General features: G+C 42.2%; 1 protein-coding gene across 2 annotated transcripts in view; it reads right to left on the bottom strand.

Annotated features, from left to right (window-relative positions):
• ERA1 (Prenyltransferase family protein) overlaps positions 1–14,827 on the bottom strand; it is a 28,451-nt gene extending 13,624 nt beyond the window's left edge. Inside the window, exons 1-8 of one of the 2 annotated variants that reach the window (XM_028226925.2) lie at positions 14,567–14,827; positions 14,332–14,418; positions 13,976–14,081; positions 13,399–13,434; positions 12,901–12,983; positions 12,745–12,798; positions 11,622–11,673; positions 10,203–10,267 (exon numbers count right to left, since the gene is read on the bottom strand). In XM_028226925.2, coding sequence (XP_028082726.2) covers positions 10,203–10,267; positions 11,622–11,673; positions 12,745–12,798; positions 12,901–12,983; positions 13,399–13,434; positions 13,976–14,081; positions 14,332–14,418; positions 14,567–14,688 — 605 coding nt within the window. In that variant the 5' untranslated portion in view covers positions 14,689–14,827. Of the gene's footprint in view, positions 1–10,202; positions 10,268–11,621; positions 11,674–12,744; positions 12,984–13,398; positions 13,435–13,975; positions 14,082–14,331; positions 14,419–14,566 lie in introns of both variants that reach the window. The other variant, XM_028226924.2, reaches the window with a different exon arrangement.
• Between the last annotated feature and the right edge of the window lie 3,582 nt (positions 14,828–18,409).

The raw sequence follows: 18,409 nt of genomic DNA, 5'->3' as shown, positions 1-18,409 counted from the left end.
GGTTCACTGGCCCCCGCACCAGTTATCTCTCTTGTTGACTCGTTAAGGTCTGGAAAGAGAGTGAGCAGACCACGGGAAGACGAAGCCATTTTCTGGACAACAGAGTGTTACAGAGTGTCTCTCTCAGAAATCTCTCTCAGAAAACAGAATGTTACAGAGTATCTCTCTCAGAAATCTCTCTCAGACAACAGAGTGTTACAGAGTATCTCTCTCAGAAATCTCTCTCAGAAAACAGAGTGTTACAGAGTATCTCTCTCAGAAATCTCTCTCAGAAAACGAAGAGTTTTTCAGAGTTTTTTCTAGCAGGTTTTTGTCTCTGCTTCCAAGCCTCAGCCTCCGCTTCGGTTTATAAAGACCATGACAAAGAGGCCGACACGCGTTCTGTCGATCACGTGCATCGCCGCGTGTCTGGCGCACCTTTTGATGGCACGCCTTTTTATGGATTGGGCACGCCTTTTGATGGCACGCCTTTTGAAAACATGGGCACGCCTTTTGATGGCACGCTTTTTGAAAGATTGGGCACACCTTTTGAGGGTGCGACTTTATAAGGGTCCGACAAGACTCTATAAACTGTCCCGACATTGATTCCGGTTAGCTCCTTTATGGGTCCGACAAGACTCTGTAAACTGTCCCGACATTGATTCCGGTTAGTTTCTACAAGGGTCCAGCAAGACTCTGTAAACTGTCACAACAACTGTCACAACATTGTCTGCTACAACGGTCCGACATGACCCCGTAAACTGTCTTCTACATCGGTCCGACATGACTCCATAAACTGTCTTCTACATCGGTCTGACACGACCACACAGTGTCTGCTACAACGGTCCGACATGACCCCATAAACTGTCTTCTACATCGGTCTGACACCGCCATCCAGTGTCCTCTACACCATTATGACACCACCATACAGTGTCCTCTACAACATTATGACACCACCATCCAGTGTCTTCACCAATGGTCTGACACGACCATACAGTGTCTCTTATCCTCTTTTATTTTTATGTATTTTATTGTTTTGTTACTCTCTCCAAACTCAAGTTGGTTAGTTCCTATCCCCCTTGAGTTTGCGGGGGGCTGTTAAAATCCACCTACTCTCCACCTACTTCACCCACTTAAACCTACTCCACTAAACCTAACCCACTACACCACTACCACCTCACCTACTCCACTAAACCTAACCCACTACACCACTACCACCTCCACTTCACCTACTCCTCACCTACTACACACTCACCCTCTCCTATATATAGGAATCATTGTAACCATAACATTAATATCAATCAATAATACAATTCTCTATTTCTCTTTATACATTAAATTTTCTACACTTTTGAATGGACAGCTGAATCCGAAGAGGCCTTCCAACAATTAAAGCAATGCATGGCCAATCCTCCCCTTCTTTCACAGGCAATCACGGGCGAGCCCCTTTTCCTCTACTTAGCAGTGTCGAGCACCGCAGTCAGTGCAGCTCTCCTCAGAGAAGATGGCTCAATCCAACGGCCGGTCTATTACATCAGTCGGGCTCTCAGGGGAGCGGAGCAGAACTACCCCTTATTAGAAAAGCTATCCCTGGCCTTGGTCATTGCCTCCAGACGACTCCGCCTATACTTCCAAGCCCACTCCATAGTGGTCCTCACCGACCAGCCCCTGAAAAAGGTCATGCAGCAACCAAAACTCTCAGGCAGACTAATGCAGTGGTCAATAGAACTCAGCCAGTTTGACATCTCCTACCGCCCTCGGACAGCAATCAAGGGGCAAGCTGTAGCTGACTTCATCCTGGAGTTCACCAATCCGGCCCCGACCACTACCCCCCCACTCCCACCAACTCCAACAGAGCCAGAAGATCCTCATTCTTAGACTCTCAATGTCGACGATTCGTCTCGCAGAGAAGGAAGTGGGGCCGGCCTCATCCTCACCTTCCCCGAGGGCGGCTATTTCAAATGTGCCCTCCGTTTCTTGTTTGAAGCAAGCAACAATGAGGCCGAGTATGAGGCATTGATAGCAGGACTTCGCCTTGCCAAGGACATTGGGGTCAGCCACCTCCGAGTATTCAGCGACTCCCAACTCGTCGTCGGTCAGATGACGGGGGACTGCGACGCCAAGGAAGACACAATGCGAGCTTACAGGGATATGGCACTCCCCCTTGCTCGCCTCTTCAATACCTTCCACATCAGGCACATACCTCGGGCAAAAAACTCCAAAGCAGATGAGATGGCTCAGCTAGCCTCTGCTGACCACCCTAATCTCAGCCATGATGTCCGTCTCGAATATCTACACCACCCGGCCATTTCACCCGGCCTGCAAGCTGTACAGTTCATCCAAAACGAACCCATCCCTTGGGCATCCGACATTCTCCTATTCTTGACCACAGGGGCACTCCCAGATGACCAACAGCAGGCAACCAAAGTCTGATCCCAGGCATCCAATTACATCATTGTCAACGGTATATTGTACAAGCGCGGTTTTTCCCGACCATATCTACGGTGCCTCAATCTAGCTCAAGCAACTTATATAATGCAGGAGATCCATGAGGGAATTTGTGGTAATCATCCAGGCGGAAGGTCCCTTGCCCACAAGATACTCCGTACTGGGTATTTTTGGCCAACTCTTAATCAGGATGCGACCGATTTCGTGCTCAAATGCGATAAATGTCAACGTTTCGCCAACATCCCCATGTTCCTCCTACAGAGTTAATCACACTCTGCAGCCCTTATCCGTTTCCCAAATGGGGGATCGACTTGGTTGGTCCACTTCCCACCGGTCGAGGTCAGACCAAGTTCGCGATTGTCGCCATTGATTACTTCACCAAGTGGGTCGAGGCCGAACCCCTTGCCACAATCACCGAGCGGAACACCACTAGGTTTATCTGGCAATCGATCGTTTGCCGATTTGGCATCCCTCAAGCCATCATCTCCGACAACGGCAAACAATTCGATAACGCGAAGTACAGAAAATTTTGTGCAGATCTCCAGATTCAACCATGCTTCTCTTCCCCGGTCATCCCCAAGCAAATGGCCAAGTTGAGGTCACCAACCGTTCCCTTCTGAAAATCATCAAAACTAAGCTCGAAGCTGCTAAAGGCCTTTGGGCTGAGGAACTACCAAATGTACTCTGGGCTTACCGAACCACTGCTCGCACTCCCACTAGGGAAACCCCTTTTCGCTTAACATATGGCGCTGAGGCGGTTATTCCGGTAGAAGTCGGTCTGCCCACCCCTAGGGTTTTACATCCGGATCTCGCCTCAACCGAAGAGCTCCATCGAACAGACCTGGACCTCATCGAAGAGCTCGGAGAGACTGCTGCTGTCAGATTGGCTTCGTACCAGCAGAAAATGAGAACACACTACAACCGCAGAGTTCGACCACGAGAGTTCTCTATAACGGAACCTAGTCTTGAGAGAAGCGACTCTTGCCACAAAGAATCCAACCGAGGGCAAACTGGCAACCAAATGAGAGGAACCCTACGTTGTGAAAGCCCGACCACGACCAGGCACTTACCGACTTCAAGACATGGAAGGCCGAGACCTCCCCCACCCTTGGAATGCGGAACATTTGAAGCGTTACTATCAATGAGTTCATACTTTTGTATTGTCAACATTGTTGTATTTTCCTCTTTAATACATAATACAAATTCCGACCGACGTTCTCAGCTTTTATAATTCAAATGTCTGTATGTCGCTCTCATAACACTTTCACTTGCAGCACTCAAAGCCTCGGCCGGACCGAGCACTCAAGGCCTCAGCCAGACTGAGCACTCAAAGCCTCGGCCAGACTGAGCACTCAAAGCCTCGGCCAGACTGAGCACTCAAGGCCTCAGCCAGACTGAGCACTCAAAGCCTCGGCCAGACCGAGCACTCAAAGCCTCGGCCAGACTGAGCACTCAAAGCCTCGGCCAGACCAAGCACTCAAAGCCTTGGCCAGACCGAGCACCCAAAGCCTCAGCCAGACAGAGCACTTCAGAAGCCTCGGCCAGACCGAGCACTCAAAGCGTCGGCCAGACCGAGCACCCAAAGCCTCAGCCAAACCGAGCACTTCAGAAGCCTCGGCCAAACCGAGCACTCAAAGCGTCGGCCAGACCGAGCACCCAAAGCCTCAGCCAGACCGAGCACCCAAAGCCTCAGCCAGACCGAGCACCCAAAGCCTCAGCCAGACCGAGCACTTCAGAAGCCTCGGCCAGACCGAGCACTCAAAACCTCGGCCAAACCGAGCACCCAAAGCCTCAGCCAGACTAAGCACTTCAGAAGCCTCGGCCAGACCGAGCACTCAAAGCCTCGGCCAGACTGAGCACTTCAAAGCCTCAGCCTGAACTGAGCACTCCATGCTGAGATCATCCTATCCACGAAATTTCGTAAAGCAGGACCACGTTTTTAACACTCAGTCACATTTGAAACTTATTCACAATTCCAGGACCACGTTTCTACTTAGTTAGATTCCAAAGGTATTCTCACGTATTTCATTTACTAATCAGATTATCTCCCACCCCACCCAGCTTGTTTCTCCAATTAAACCTTTAGTTACGATTGGCAACCTATTTTTCTGTCCCCATTCGAATATTATGTTCTACAATTTCATAATCCAATTTTTCAATAAACTACTATCATCCTTTCAATTTTCATACAAATCCAATCTCACTCTGCAGGGAGGAACTTTTAACTTCACTTTGCATGAAATTTTTATTGCCCAATTTTTATGACCAGTTTTTATAACAAGACTTCATTCATTTTAGACAATACAGGCCAACACAGTCAATTGACAACATAAACGAAAATTTTATTCATTTACAATGTGTACACAAGTTCATTACAAAAAACAAAAAAAAAAAAAAAACAGACACAGAGAAGAAGCTCTTCTTGGTTATTCCTCCTCGCTGCATACAAGCTCTTCTTCTTCGATGCCCTCGTCCAGGGGGGTTTGGGCCACATCATCTTCACCAATCGTTACACTACTCAGGTCCAAGTCTGGGAACAGCTTTTCAGCTCTGCGTTTGAACATCTTCCACCCGCTGTCCCAGAACTCAGCCATTTCGTGCTTGTAGAAGTCTGACTGCTGGAAGCTCTCAATAACTTCTGCCTCCGTCCTAAATCCAGCAGTCGTCCTTGATGGGCCCACCCCCCCAGATTCTTGCCCAGCCAGATACCTGGCGACTGCGGCATCTACTGCCATCTGAAATTCGGGAGACCTTTTGTATTGCTCCACTACTGCGACGCACAGATCGGGGTAGGCCGCCCTCTCAGAAGCCACCTTTGCCCTCTCTTCGTCCAGCTCTCCCTGCAAGGCCCCCCTTTCAGCAACCGCCGTTGCCCTTTCCTCTTCCATTCCCTTCCTCAGACTCTCCATCTCCGCCATCGCCTTCGCCTTCTCTGCATCCAACTCCCTCACGAGCCTCCCCTTCTCCTCCTTTGCTTTAGCGCGCTCATCCTCCAACTCCTTCAACAGATCTCCAAATCTGGCATCTGCCTCATCTTTTTGCCTGACCAGCTCTTCATTGCTGCTCATGGCCTCTTCATGCCGCTCGACCGCAACGGCGCAGGCTCTTTCAGACTCCTCCAACTTTTTCTGTTCGCCAGCCAGTTGGAACTCGAGCGACACGACCTTACGGCGTGTGTCTTCCAGCTCTAACTTGACTGCTTGCAGCTCAACATGGGCAGTCTTCCAGTCGGCACTCTCCTTCTTCAACTTGGCCAACTGGGCCTTGGCCTCCTCTGCTCTTAGCTTGGAAGCCCCTGCTTTCCTTAGAAGGGCCCCTGCCAAGGTTGTTACCTCCATTTGGGCGGAGCATAACCCCCTCAGCAGGTCAGCCTCATTGAATTCGAAGGTCGAGCGCAGGGCTGTCTCCTCCACAATCTTCACCAAGCGGTCTGCCCCCGCCCTGGCTGGCCCTTCTTCTCCCTCCAACCTTCCCGCTACCGCGCAAGCGTGGTAGATTGCCGTGGCCAGACGAACCCCTCCTTCCTGAGGTGCAGGGCCCCTTTAGGTCTGCTCCCTCCCGCTCGGCTCAGCCTCAGTCAACCCAACTCCTACTTGCACCGTTGGGGCAGTCTCCACAACCTCCAGTGTGGGGGTGACCCCCACCACCTCCGGGGTATCCTTGGCCACAGGGGCCTCCACCTCAGTTGCGGCCACCTTAGCCCTCTTGGCCCCAGACTCATCTGCAGCTCCCTCTGGGGCACTCCTCTTCTTTTTCTTCTTCTTCTTCAGAGCCTCCCCCTCCTTTCTGGCCTGTTCTTTTACAGGATCTACTGGGGGCGGTCGTGGCTCAAAACTGCTTAAGTCCTTCCCCCCTAGCGGCCTTGGGCGCGTCGGATCCTTTCCCGCGCGATCGGTTGAGGCGGTCGGTCTCCTCGCGTTTCCTTCAACTTCGTGGCTTTGGCAAGTATGGCTTGATCCTCTGCTTCCTGAACTTCTCTTCTCGCCTCCAATTCTGCTCAGTCGAGGTCCCCACCCCTCGGCTACGGTCCCAACCCTGCTTCAAACAATGCGGACGGTTGAACAAGCTCGTCCCATTTGGCCTTCTCTCTCTCCCTCCACTCCTTCACCCTCTCTTCCGCCGCTGCCCCCAGTCTTGACTCCATCGACCTAATGGGCACCTTCCAGATGGTGCGCACTCCCAATCCCCCATTGGCAGACACGTAGAACCACTGTGGCCGCCACCCCTTAATCGATGTCGGCAACCCCGCCATCAATCCCCTCCCCATCACTGCCTGTAGGGTGACCCACGTCTCTTGCTGCCCCGAAGCCTTATAACAGGAAAAGAACTCGTCTACCGCCATGGCTTCTCCTCCATTCGCCTTGGGCCACGCGCTAGCACAGGCCAGCAGAATCTTCCATGCATTGGGCATCAATTGCCCCGGCGCTACCTCCAGACGATTCAGTACGTCAACCACCACTTGGGGCAGTGGCAACCTCAGCCCACCTTTTAGCGCCTCCTCGTAAAGGAAAAACTCCCCTGGCCTGGCATCAGATGGCCTTTCCCTTGATGTTGGCAGCAATAACTCCACCTCAGCCGGAATCTGGTATTTTTCCCTGATAGCCTCCAAATCCGCCGCAGTAATTGTGGATTTGTCAGCCTTAGTGTGCCACTGATCCGTCTCTACCTGGCTTATTGGCCTTGGAGCCAATATCAGGTCCGACGCCTGCGATTGTCCCACTGGTTCCCCCACCCCCACCATTCGTGTCTCCGTCCTATATCGCGCTGCTAACTCCTCTGCATCATCGTCTCCCAGAGGGTCCACCCTCACATTCACCACTTCTTCTTGTGCCATTTCTAGGGTTTGCTTACGAATCACTTCTGACGCAGGAGCAAGGAAGTTGACCTATCGTGACCTATCGTTTCATTTCTGCTCCAACGCTTCACTTCCCCCACGATATTGCCACGTGTATGGCCACGATGCGTTGTCCCCTCCCCTTACCCTGTCCTTTCCATTTCACATCATCACATGGCACGCCCCCCCCTTTTTGAGCCCGCGCCGCCCTGGTCGACACGCCTCACGGTCGACCCCTCCCGCTCGGCCACCCTTGCAGTCGGCACGCCTAACAGTCGACCCCTCCTGCTCGGCCACCCTCGCGGTCAGCTCCCCCCGCTCGGCCACCCTTGCAGTCGGCACGCCTAATGGTCGACCCCTCCCGCTCGGCCACCCTTGCGGTCGACATGCCTAACGGACGACCCCTCCCGCTCGGCCACCCTCACAGTCAACTCCCCCCGCTCGGCCACACTTACGGTCGGCACGCCTAACGGTCGACCCCTCCCGCTCAGCCACCCTTGCGGTCGGCACGCCTCACGGTCGACACACCTAACGGTCGGCCTCTCCACTCGGTTCGCACTTCTCTTCCTTATTACTATTCCCTTCATTGGACTAAAGCTGCACTCGGAAATGGGGGACTACTGACATGGATAGGCCCATAAGCCTTACAGCCCACAGCAAACAACCCCAAACCCATCGCTTGGGACCCATAGCATAACCCGGTTGGCAAAGCCCAGGACAGCTGGAGGCCATCTACGCATGGAGGGCCAATGACATTCGGGCACATGGCAGGTGAAACACAGGCCACATCAGCAGACAAAGATCTGCAAAGTTATTGCCACAACACATCACCATTAATGCAGCCCATCACAGCATTTATTACGACAACACCTCCCCGTCGGAACAGAGCCCCCTCACCCTGAACAAGGTAAGCTACGGCACAGGCTTTCGGCAGAAGGGGGCACGTCGCAAGGGACAGTGAAATGATTACCAAATGATATAAGCAAGAATCGAAGACAAGAGGAAGGTTAAGCTTTTCTATCTCTCTCTCTCTCTCTATATTTCCTTCTTCCTCTACTAATTTGCTCGCCGGAGGGTTCACTGGGGGACTAGCCCGTTCCCCTTTGGACTTGCTTGCAGGTCATCTGGTGGAATCATCCGCCTGAATCGGAACTTGAAGAGCTTGGACCAGCCCGACCCATCCACCCAGGACGAACTGCATCATCAATTCCCATTCTTGTGTGCACCATTTTTCTTGAAATTAAAAAGTTTGGGTTTAAGATTTTCTACTACATGTGCCTTAGCTCCAAAATCAGAATTTGAAAACTCAGCTTGTTTTTCATGGTACTTTTCCTCAATATTTAGAGATACTAGCAATTCATCAGAGGTATAATCATCGTGTTTTTATTTTAACATTCTACCAAATTTTGACCAAGATGGAGGCAATTATTTAATCAATGAAGCAATCAAAAAAATATCAAATAAATCCATTCCTTTTCTTTTCAAATCATACAAAATATTTTGAAATCCATGCACTTAAAATCCTATCATGACAAAGATAATCTTTTTCATCAAAATTATCATCATCAGATTTTTTGAACGAAGTTGAATCCTTACCCGTCTCAACAATTTCTACAACCTCAGAAGTTTCACTTTTTCCAAAATTCTGTTCTTTTTTAAAAACCTTTTCTTTTCCTTTTGAACCAGTAGCTTTATGAATCACTTAATAAAGACCCAAAGTTGTTAACCAAGATTTCACCTATTGTTGCCAACATCTAAAATTTTGACCATTAAACTTCTCAGGCTTGCAGGAATTGGCTTCATCAAATCCTCCTTTTTTTTTCAAAATAAAATTATAACCAACACAACTACATCTAACAGAAAATCCTAATTATCGTTCCTAAGATTGTTAGAAAAATTAAACAGGATTTACTGTCAAAATAAAAACACCAAACTAATAATAAATCAAAAACAACAAATAAATATTATTATTAGAGAAAGATTAGAGAAGCATGTATGGTGGTCGAGGCACGGAGATTGTGCTCTCCTTAGGAACGACACACCCTCTTTTGCATCGAGTTGAATGGTATTCCTTTCCCAAGATACAACGACCTTCAAAATCACTTGTGTGCAGCAAAGTGAATTTCATGAACCTTGAATTGCCCAACACTTACTTGTAAACTCAATACAATAAACTCACAAAGAAAATAACATAGGAGATGAAGAGGAGAAGAAAGACTTCTTTTCTGTTGTGTTTTGAAACAACGTTGAAGTCTTAATATATACACAACTAAAATAATAATAAATTAGATATTTAGGAGATATTGTATACATAACCCAAAAGACTAAGAAACTAATATAACGTTATAAACTTATTCCTAAAAAGATGCAAATATCCAATTAAATAAATTAAGGTCTCTTTTGGGAAATGGGTTATAATCCACTTCCCGCATTATAACCCACTTCATCCCTCACAAAAAAACTGCTTATAAGCAGCTTATAAGCAGCTTTTAACCAAAAAACTGATTATAACCATCTTCCCAAAATAGCCCTAAATTAAATACAGTTTTAAAAGTACAAAATAACAAATGGTCCCAAGGAGTCGCTCCAAAAAAATCTTTATGCAAGTGCCACCAAGTTGTTTTTTAAAATTACAAATGCGTGACAATGCCCTTAAATTCTTAATCATGCAAGAGACATAATATTGTGAGTGTGTATGCATATGCACATGCATTCAATTTTGTACCCATTTCGGCCAGCTTTTCTCTTGTATTCATAGATGAATATAATTTCATGCATTTGCGAACATCATATGATTCAAAGATGCACTTAGAAATACCAGTTGATAAATACTAAGGAGCATAGGCAAGTGAACCACTGACAGATATAATGAATAGGGAACAGAAATGTGAATGAGCTCACTCTAGCAGCCAAATGACAGCAAAAGCAGCCTGATACCAACCTTAAGATGTAATTTCCAACATTTTGAACCAGTTCATAATTTAAAATGTTCAAAATACTTGCAACCTGGTGAGAAAAAAAGAAGATTGGAAACATTACTAAAAGATTTGAGAAGCAGTATTCAACAAACGAGCAAGAAGATCAACCATTTTAGCACATAGAATCCACGTAAAGCAATTCACAACATTAAACCAGATGACAACTATGTATGCAATTTGGTTTCACAGAGCTCTTATGATGCAAGTAACAAAGGCAAGCACATGATGAAATCAACTGAAACTCATAAATTTGAAGGAATTTTCTTCCACAAATTCATCGAGCACTGCTTAGAATCAGTTCATAAATAGTACCATTTCTTTCTCCTCTTTTGATATGTAAATCTATAAGCATATAACTTATGTGCCTAGTCCATGAACCACCAAAAACAGTCGGAACTTAATACAATTACAAGCAAACAAAAGAAAATTCATGTTCATACCAAGAAGTGAAATTTCGTTTTGTTTCAGTCGAAGTGACCAAAACTTTTCAATTTTGCTGGAAAACAACGAAATAGGAGTTGAAAGTTGAAATTTCAAAGTTTTGATGGAAATGGTGTAGTTTCACATGTTTCGACCGAGGCATCATCGTTTCAATTGAAAATTGATGAGTCCCTCGGATAAAGGCCAAGTTTTTCCAAAAAACACTGATTTTTGCAGAGATACTTCAGCAAAACATCAAATCTGGGGATAAAGCAACACACACACACACACACAAAGTACATACAACCTGTTTTTCTAAATGGCAAACTTCATACAACCATTAAATGCATTGTCTATACTTTCACTTCACTTTGAATCACTATAATAACTGCGCAAGCATCTAACACATAAATTCAGGTGCCTTTGGAATGGCCATTCTAGAATGAAGTTTTATCAACTGCTATTACATCATGATCCTTTCATCTTCTCAAGAAGTATTTTAGCTCAATTTCTAACTTCTTAAGAAATCGAGTTCAAGTTGCTTCTCCTTCTAAGCTAATCAGCAAGATGTACTTACAAGGCAGAGAGAGTCATTTGTGGCCTCCACCCTCTTCAATGAACAAAGATTTTTTGGCACTAATCTTTTGAGTTCTAAGAAAGAAACAGCTCAAGAGTATTTGATCATATTGCTCTCTAAGTATTTTCACCCATCTCTCTCTACTTCACCCCTTGTATCCAAACACCCCGCATATATACAAGTAAAGTGAAGGAAAACTTTTTCAATCCCCAAACACAGCTTTAGTTATCAGCAAATTCTCATTGCTCAGAGAATGATGATCACCACTATTAGTAGAATGATGATTAGACAATCAAACGGCTATTTTACTCTTAGATATGTACACATGTAAGGCATACACATGTTCGTGTTCACACAAAGAGAGGGCAAGAGCACTTCCACTTACAGAAATGGCAGTGTAGCAAGCACGGACATCTACTTCCCCGCCATCATGCATCCTAATGGAAAAGCAAATAATAATATCAGGAAGAGAATACACCTAATGCCCAAAATAATGATCACATATAGTTTATGAGGAAATTCAGAAATAAAAGTTAAATAAAAATAATTTAAGGAGCAAGCAAACAAATTAGAAACAAAAAACATATAAAAATGTAAAAATAAACAAGGGCTCAAGATAGCGTACATTCTTTAGGTAAAATCTAGCATTTTGTTAAGGCCAAACAAATAAGTGATTGCTAGGTGATTCAAACTTCTTAAAAGCCATGTCACATTTAAAACAAAACAATACCATGATAGAAATGAAATCATTTAATTGAATCCTCAATAAGATATCAGCTTAAGATTTGAAGCCATCTGAATAAAGCCATCTGAATAACAAGGTACGGAGACCCCTTCGTTTGACGCCAGCAATTTCTATGCGGCAAATTATGCATACTTGCCATGTTCAAAGGCCATAGGCAGGATGCACAAATGACCAGATGCCTCTCCTATCCAATTTTGACTGATGAATCTACTCTCTCTCTCTCAACTTTTTAAATTGAAATAGATAAACCCCACGAACTCTACCTAATGGACACCACTCCCTAATGAACACCACTAGTTGTTGCAACTATGATTACCTCCTCGTGCCTTTTCAGTATTTGGCTATTTGTCTGGACTATGCCAAGTTCAGTTGGGGATAGGTTACATAGTTAGCATGGGAATTGTACAAGCAAAAAATTCAGGAAATTTTTATGGGTAAATTTGGAGGGAACAAGAGGACCTTGAAGGAATCAAGCTTCTTATCCGTAAGTTCAAGATTAGATGCTCAGCTACTTGTTTTTCACTTGCCATGAGTCTTTTTCTACTGATTCTTCTGTAGATATATTGTGGAATATATACACTTAGGCTGTCAGGTACCTTGCTCTTGTATACTTAAGTGTACATTGGTAGAACCCTGTTTTTGGAGCTTTCAGTGAATTTTTGGTATTATAGAAAACAGATTGTGTCAAAGTGATTGATTCATGATGTCCCTCATAAAGAATAGTCCTTTGATTTAAAATACTCAAATGAATATGAAGTCACACCTGAAGCCCCCACTTGCATGTTTCATTCGCAGCAGAAACGAATATAATTTATCTCTGCAAAATACAACAAAAAATAATCCATGGTAAATCAACCAAAGGCTCAAATATGTGCCATTACAAAATAGTAAATTGTTCCATGTAGTATAAACTGGCCACCTATTAATCGATGACAAAGATCTCTGACCACCCAAAGTTATAAGTGAATTGACAGCAGCATAAGTTGTTGCAAGATGAGGCAACTAAAAAAATTGCAAACAAGTTATAAGACTTGGAGAAATCACATAAGCAAAGTCTTAACGGTATGTCAAACAAGACTGATCTGCAATGACAATAACTGAAAAAAGGGTTAAAAGAACATGAACTCAAAAAATATTTGCACAACAAAATATAATGACCTCCGAAACAAGACAACTTGATAATCACAAAGCTTTAGGATTCATGACATCAAATGATGAATGAGAAACAAAGTCACAAATGATCTAGGTGACTGTCAGAAAAGATAACAGCAAACATTCATCAAATTTTATCATTCGTTTCTGACTACCAGTATCGGAGAATAAGAGGGTATACTGAACAAACAAGTTCAACCACGAAAATTTGGGTTGACACTGGTAACAACAGGGGATCTTGCCAAAATGTAGAACATTTACTTGCCTGCCCAGGCCCACCGCCATAGCCACCATCTGGATGCTGCAAGTATAACAAGATGAAAAAATTAATATCAATAAACTCATAGGAGTTGGTGAGAAAATTAATATCAGTAATCTAGTCATATAATGGCAGGCAAATCATATTTTCATCCCTTTTTTATTGAAATGCATATTTTTCCTTAATTATCTTTGTGTCTTCACACTTGCATTAGTTTCAGTCCTTTAGCTTTACTAAAAGAGGGAGAGGTGTAATTATACTAAAACTATGGGGCTACTTGTATTTTCTCCAAATCTCATGGGAGGTCACTATAATTTACCCCAAAAATAAAAAATAAAAAAGCAAAAATGGGGTTCTTGAGAAATAGAAGCAATGGAAAGCTATTAGACTATGATGAGGGTTGACTCCAACGGTATTATTTTATTAAGATTAATATTCAAAAACCTAAATAAGAAGACTGCAAATGAAAAACATTAAAACTGCAGTTGCTACTTAGAAATACAATATAAAACTAGTCTGAGTGAGATTATATTAAATACTTCAAAACGGAAAAACGCACTGAGATGTAGTTGAAAATCCAAACCTGACAACGACTTAGAAATTCAATAGCATTTTCTTCCAATTCATCATCAACAGACTCACCCAATAGAGCAATTGAATGAAGAATCCAATAGCAAATCCAAGGTCGACTACAAATAAGCAGTATTAATCATAATAAGTTGAGGGATGGAACTCGAAAAACAATTATGAAATTCAAAACAGATAAACATTATCCAATCCTCCTCCATTGCCATTTCTGAGCACCAAACAAACCCTTGAGAAATGTTTCATCTGATATTTTAAAGTTTTTTTTTTTTTTTTTTTGCATATACTGTTATATTCTAGAGAGAGAGAGAGAGAGGGAAGAAACAAAAGAAGGGAAGAAAAAAAAAACGATACTTGGCATCCAAGACGACGAAGAAGGGACCGAGTTGTCTGAGTCCTTTAGTGAGGTACTCGATGTGCTCATCGCGTTTAACTTCCAGCCTTTTTCGCATATCAAATCATCAAAAAAATAATCAATTACACAGTAAGAGAGTTTAATCGATGAAGAATGGTTGAAAGACAAAACCCTAGCGCTGTGTTTGGTTGGGTGGTTCGGGTAGGGATTTGGAAAGAGAGAGAGAGAGCTTACATGACGATCTGGGCATTGGGAGGAAGGCTCGAGAAGAGGTTGTAGTTCTCAAAAACCTTACTCTCAACCATCCATTGCTCTTGCTGAGTTACCGTCGCTCTCGAAGCCGTCGACGATTCCATTTCGATCGCCGATGTGTGTGCTTGTGCCTCTCACGGTTTCACTTGCTTTGCACCCAAATGAGGTGGGTTTTCGGTAACAGTACCGCTCCGTCTACCGAATTTGGACAGATTTGTTTCTGAAGGAAAAAAAAAAAAAAAATCATAAAATATTTTTTTTATAGTTTTTGGCAAAAATATAAATTAAATTTATTTGAGTAAAAAAATATTTTAATTGATTTTTATTCTTTTTAAATATGTAATAAAAATTAATCAAATATTTTAATTGATTTTTATTCTTTTTAAATATGTAATAAAAATTTTAATTGATTTTTATTCTTTTTAAATATGTAATGAAAATTAATTAATTTTTTAATAATATGCTCTTAAAATATATAAAATACTGTTAAAAATAAAATTTACTAATAATACAGTCACCTCCACTGCCAGTGCCAATTGTACTGCCATTGCGACTAATACCTCCAGCCCGCCACCTCATGGTTGCCATTACCACTGTTGTTAATCACAATACATTAATTTCCAAGCACCACCGAGAAAAATGTTTTATACATAATGGTGTTTGGGAAGTGAATTTTTATGTAGATTTTATTAGATGTAGGTTTTTATGAGATAAAAAAATTTTGGTGTTTGGGAAGATAGTTGAGTTTTTATGTGATTGGATGTGATGTTTGTGAGAGAAAAAAGTGAAATGATTATGGGGTTGGATGTGATATTTTGTTTGGATGTGTTTTTTTTGGTTTTGCAAAACTTTTGTCTTTTAGTGGAAAAAAATGAGAAAAAAATTTGGGAACTTGCTTCCCAAACACCACCTTCTCCAATTGTTTTCCAAGCACCATCATTCAGTTTGGTTTGTGGGTTCATTTTTTTGATATTTTTTAAAAATTTGAACCATTTAATATGTGAAACTCATCGAATATAATATTTATGTAAAAAGTCACGTTGATCAGATACTGATAGCTATTTAATCAGTTCAGATTTCTGTCAACCGTTTATTTTTTTACCATTCACTTTTTTTATATAAAATTGATCTGATCAAATAGTTATCGATATCCGATCAGCGTAATTTTTTACAAAAGTTATAGTACTTGACGAGTTCTACACATTAAACTATTCAAATTATCAAAACAAGACCCAAAATTAGGAATGGCAATGGGGCGAGGCGGGGCCGGGGATCACCCTCCCCGTCCCCGATCCCCGATTGTGAAAATCTCCCTGACCCCGGCCCCGATCCCCGACAGGAAACCTACCACCCTCCCCATCCCCGCCCCTACCGGGGATCGGGTTTCCCCGACCCCGAAAATTCCCCGCGCCCCAAATCTGTTTCAACACCCCCATCATCAACAACAACAACAAGAGAATCATCATCATCGACAACGTCAACCGAATCATCAACACCAACATCAACATATCAATAAAAATATCAACAGATTATAAACAAAAAATAAAAAAATGGACAGATACACAAACAGATTAAAAAATGGACACAAACAGATCTGAGATCTGTGTCAGAGAGAGAGAGAGAGAGAGTGGACGAGAGAAAGAGAGAGATCTGTATCACAAGCAGATCTGAGATCTGCATCCGACGCCGACGCTTCCCCCTGTACACGATCGGACTGCTTCCCTCCGACGTCGACTGCCTCCGATGCCGACTGTCCCTTTGTTATCGCCTCCGACGCCGACTGTCCCTTCGATCTACTGAAAGAGAGAGAAGGAGGATAGAATAGAGAGAGACGAAGTGGAGAGAGAGAGGGGGTCGGGGACTCGGGGAAAGAGAGAACGATAGAGTTAAGAGAGAGAGTAGAGTCATAAAGGAATAGAGAGTGAGATCACATATATTATATATATATATATATATATGCATATAAATTATAATTAAGGGGTTTATTATATATATACATATAAAGGGTATAAAAGTAATTTCACTTCGGGAAAATTCGGGGATGGGGCCGGGGACGGGGGCGGGGCCAGGGATCCAGCCGGGCCGGGGATCAAACACTGATCACCGTCCCCGGCCTGTGATAGATCGGGGATTGATTTTCAAATACCGTCACCTCCCCGTCGGGGGTATTTTTCGGGAAAAAATCGCTTAAATCGGGGTCGGGATCGGGGATCCCCGTCGGGCCGGATTCAAATTGCCATCCCTACCCAAAATGACCCACAGGTTAAACTGGACGGTTCAATCTTGATCTCTAACTGGAGACAAATTGGACCATTTATATAAAAAGAGTGTAGGTATAACTAAGAGCATCTCTAATAGTTTGTCATTAAAGTTGTCATTATTATAATATAACAGTTAGTTTTTAAAACTTGTATTCCAATAGTTGAATATAGTAACTATCAACTTTGACAAATGTCAAAATTTGTATCAAATTTATCAAAACCTTTAGCAGCTGCCATATATAACAACTAAATCAAAATTAACCGTTTTCCTCCCTCCTAATAAAACAAATAAATTTTTGCAGAACCAAATATAGAAACTGTTTCACCAGACGACCAAAAGACTCCAGATGACCAGATGCGCAATTTTTGTGTTTGAATGTAAATATGTAATTTTTTTTTTTAAGGTTGAAAAATGTCATAAAAGACAAATAAATAAATAATTAAAAAAAAACAAAAAATCTATATCAAAACAACACTTACAAAATTAAAGAAAAAAAATTGATTAAAATTTGCTAAAATGATATCTAATCATTTGAGAATTATTGTCATAATTTGACAATTATTACTATTTGTTGGCAAATTACAACAATAACAATATTATTATGGCCCTGTTTGGTACAGCTTTTTTTCAGCTTATTTCAGCTTTTAGCTTAATTTAAGTTATTTTGATGTGTTTGGTTTTGCTTAACAATGCAGCTTATAGCTTTTTGTAAGTCAGAAATCAGCTTATTCTTTAAGTGGGGCAGGAGAAACTTAATTTATAAGTCAGAAATCAGCTTATGTTTATAGTTATAAGGTATAAGCTGTTAAGGCATAAGTTATAAGTACTTTACCACAACTCTACCAAACAGGGCCTATAACATCTATCATTAAAAATACCTTCAATCTTTAATTAAGAAGTTGTTTGGAATGATCTAAATAATAAGTGTATTTTTTGATTTTTTGTGAAATACGAGTTGAGTATGAGTTGGGTTTGAAGTGATGTGGTAGAGAAGTAATCACCTTACTTGTTTCCACTTTTTAAAAAATAGTTTTAAGAAAACTATACTTTCTTATTTTTCGTATTTTTTTGTTTTTACTAAATTTTTTTAATATTTTAAGCATTTTTTTTTACTTTTTAGACGTACCTAACATAAATACACCTAAAAAGTAAAAAAAATGTAAAAAAATTCACTAAATATAAAAAATATAAAAAAATACAAGAATTCAGTACATTTTTTATATTTTATGTATTTATTAATTTTTTAAAATATTTTTTCATAATTTTTTTTTAGATACATCTAAGTAAGATGCATCTAAAAAAATAAATAAAAATTTAAAATTTAAAAAATATTCACTAAAAACAAAAAATTATAAAAACCAAAAAAGTTAGTTTTCAAAAAATTTAGGGTTGGTTTGGGATATTCTAAAAAATTATACTTTTTGACTTATTGACTTATATAGTTGGGTTTGATGTGATGTGTTAGAGAGGTGATATGATTTAAATAAGATGATGTGACTTAAATAAGATAATGATTTTTTGACTTTTTGATTTTTTTAGGTTATGTCAAACCAACCCTTAATC

Source organism: Camellia sinensis, chromosome 1, assembly GCF_055761805.1.
Source record: "Camellia sinensis isolate YWXY chromosome 1, ASM5576180v1, whole genome shotgun sequence".
Taxonomy (NCBI): domain Eukaryota; kingdom Viridiplantae; phylum Streptophyta; class Magnoliopsida; order Ericales; family Theaceae; genus Camellia; species Camellia sinensis.
Note: the sequence above shows the minus strand (reverse complement) of the source record. Positions and strands in the feature narration are given on the sequence as shown.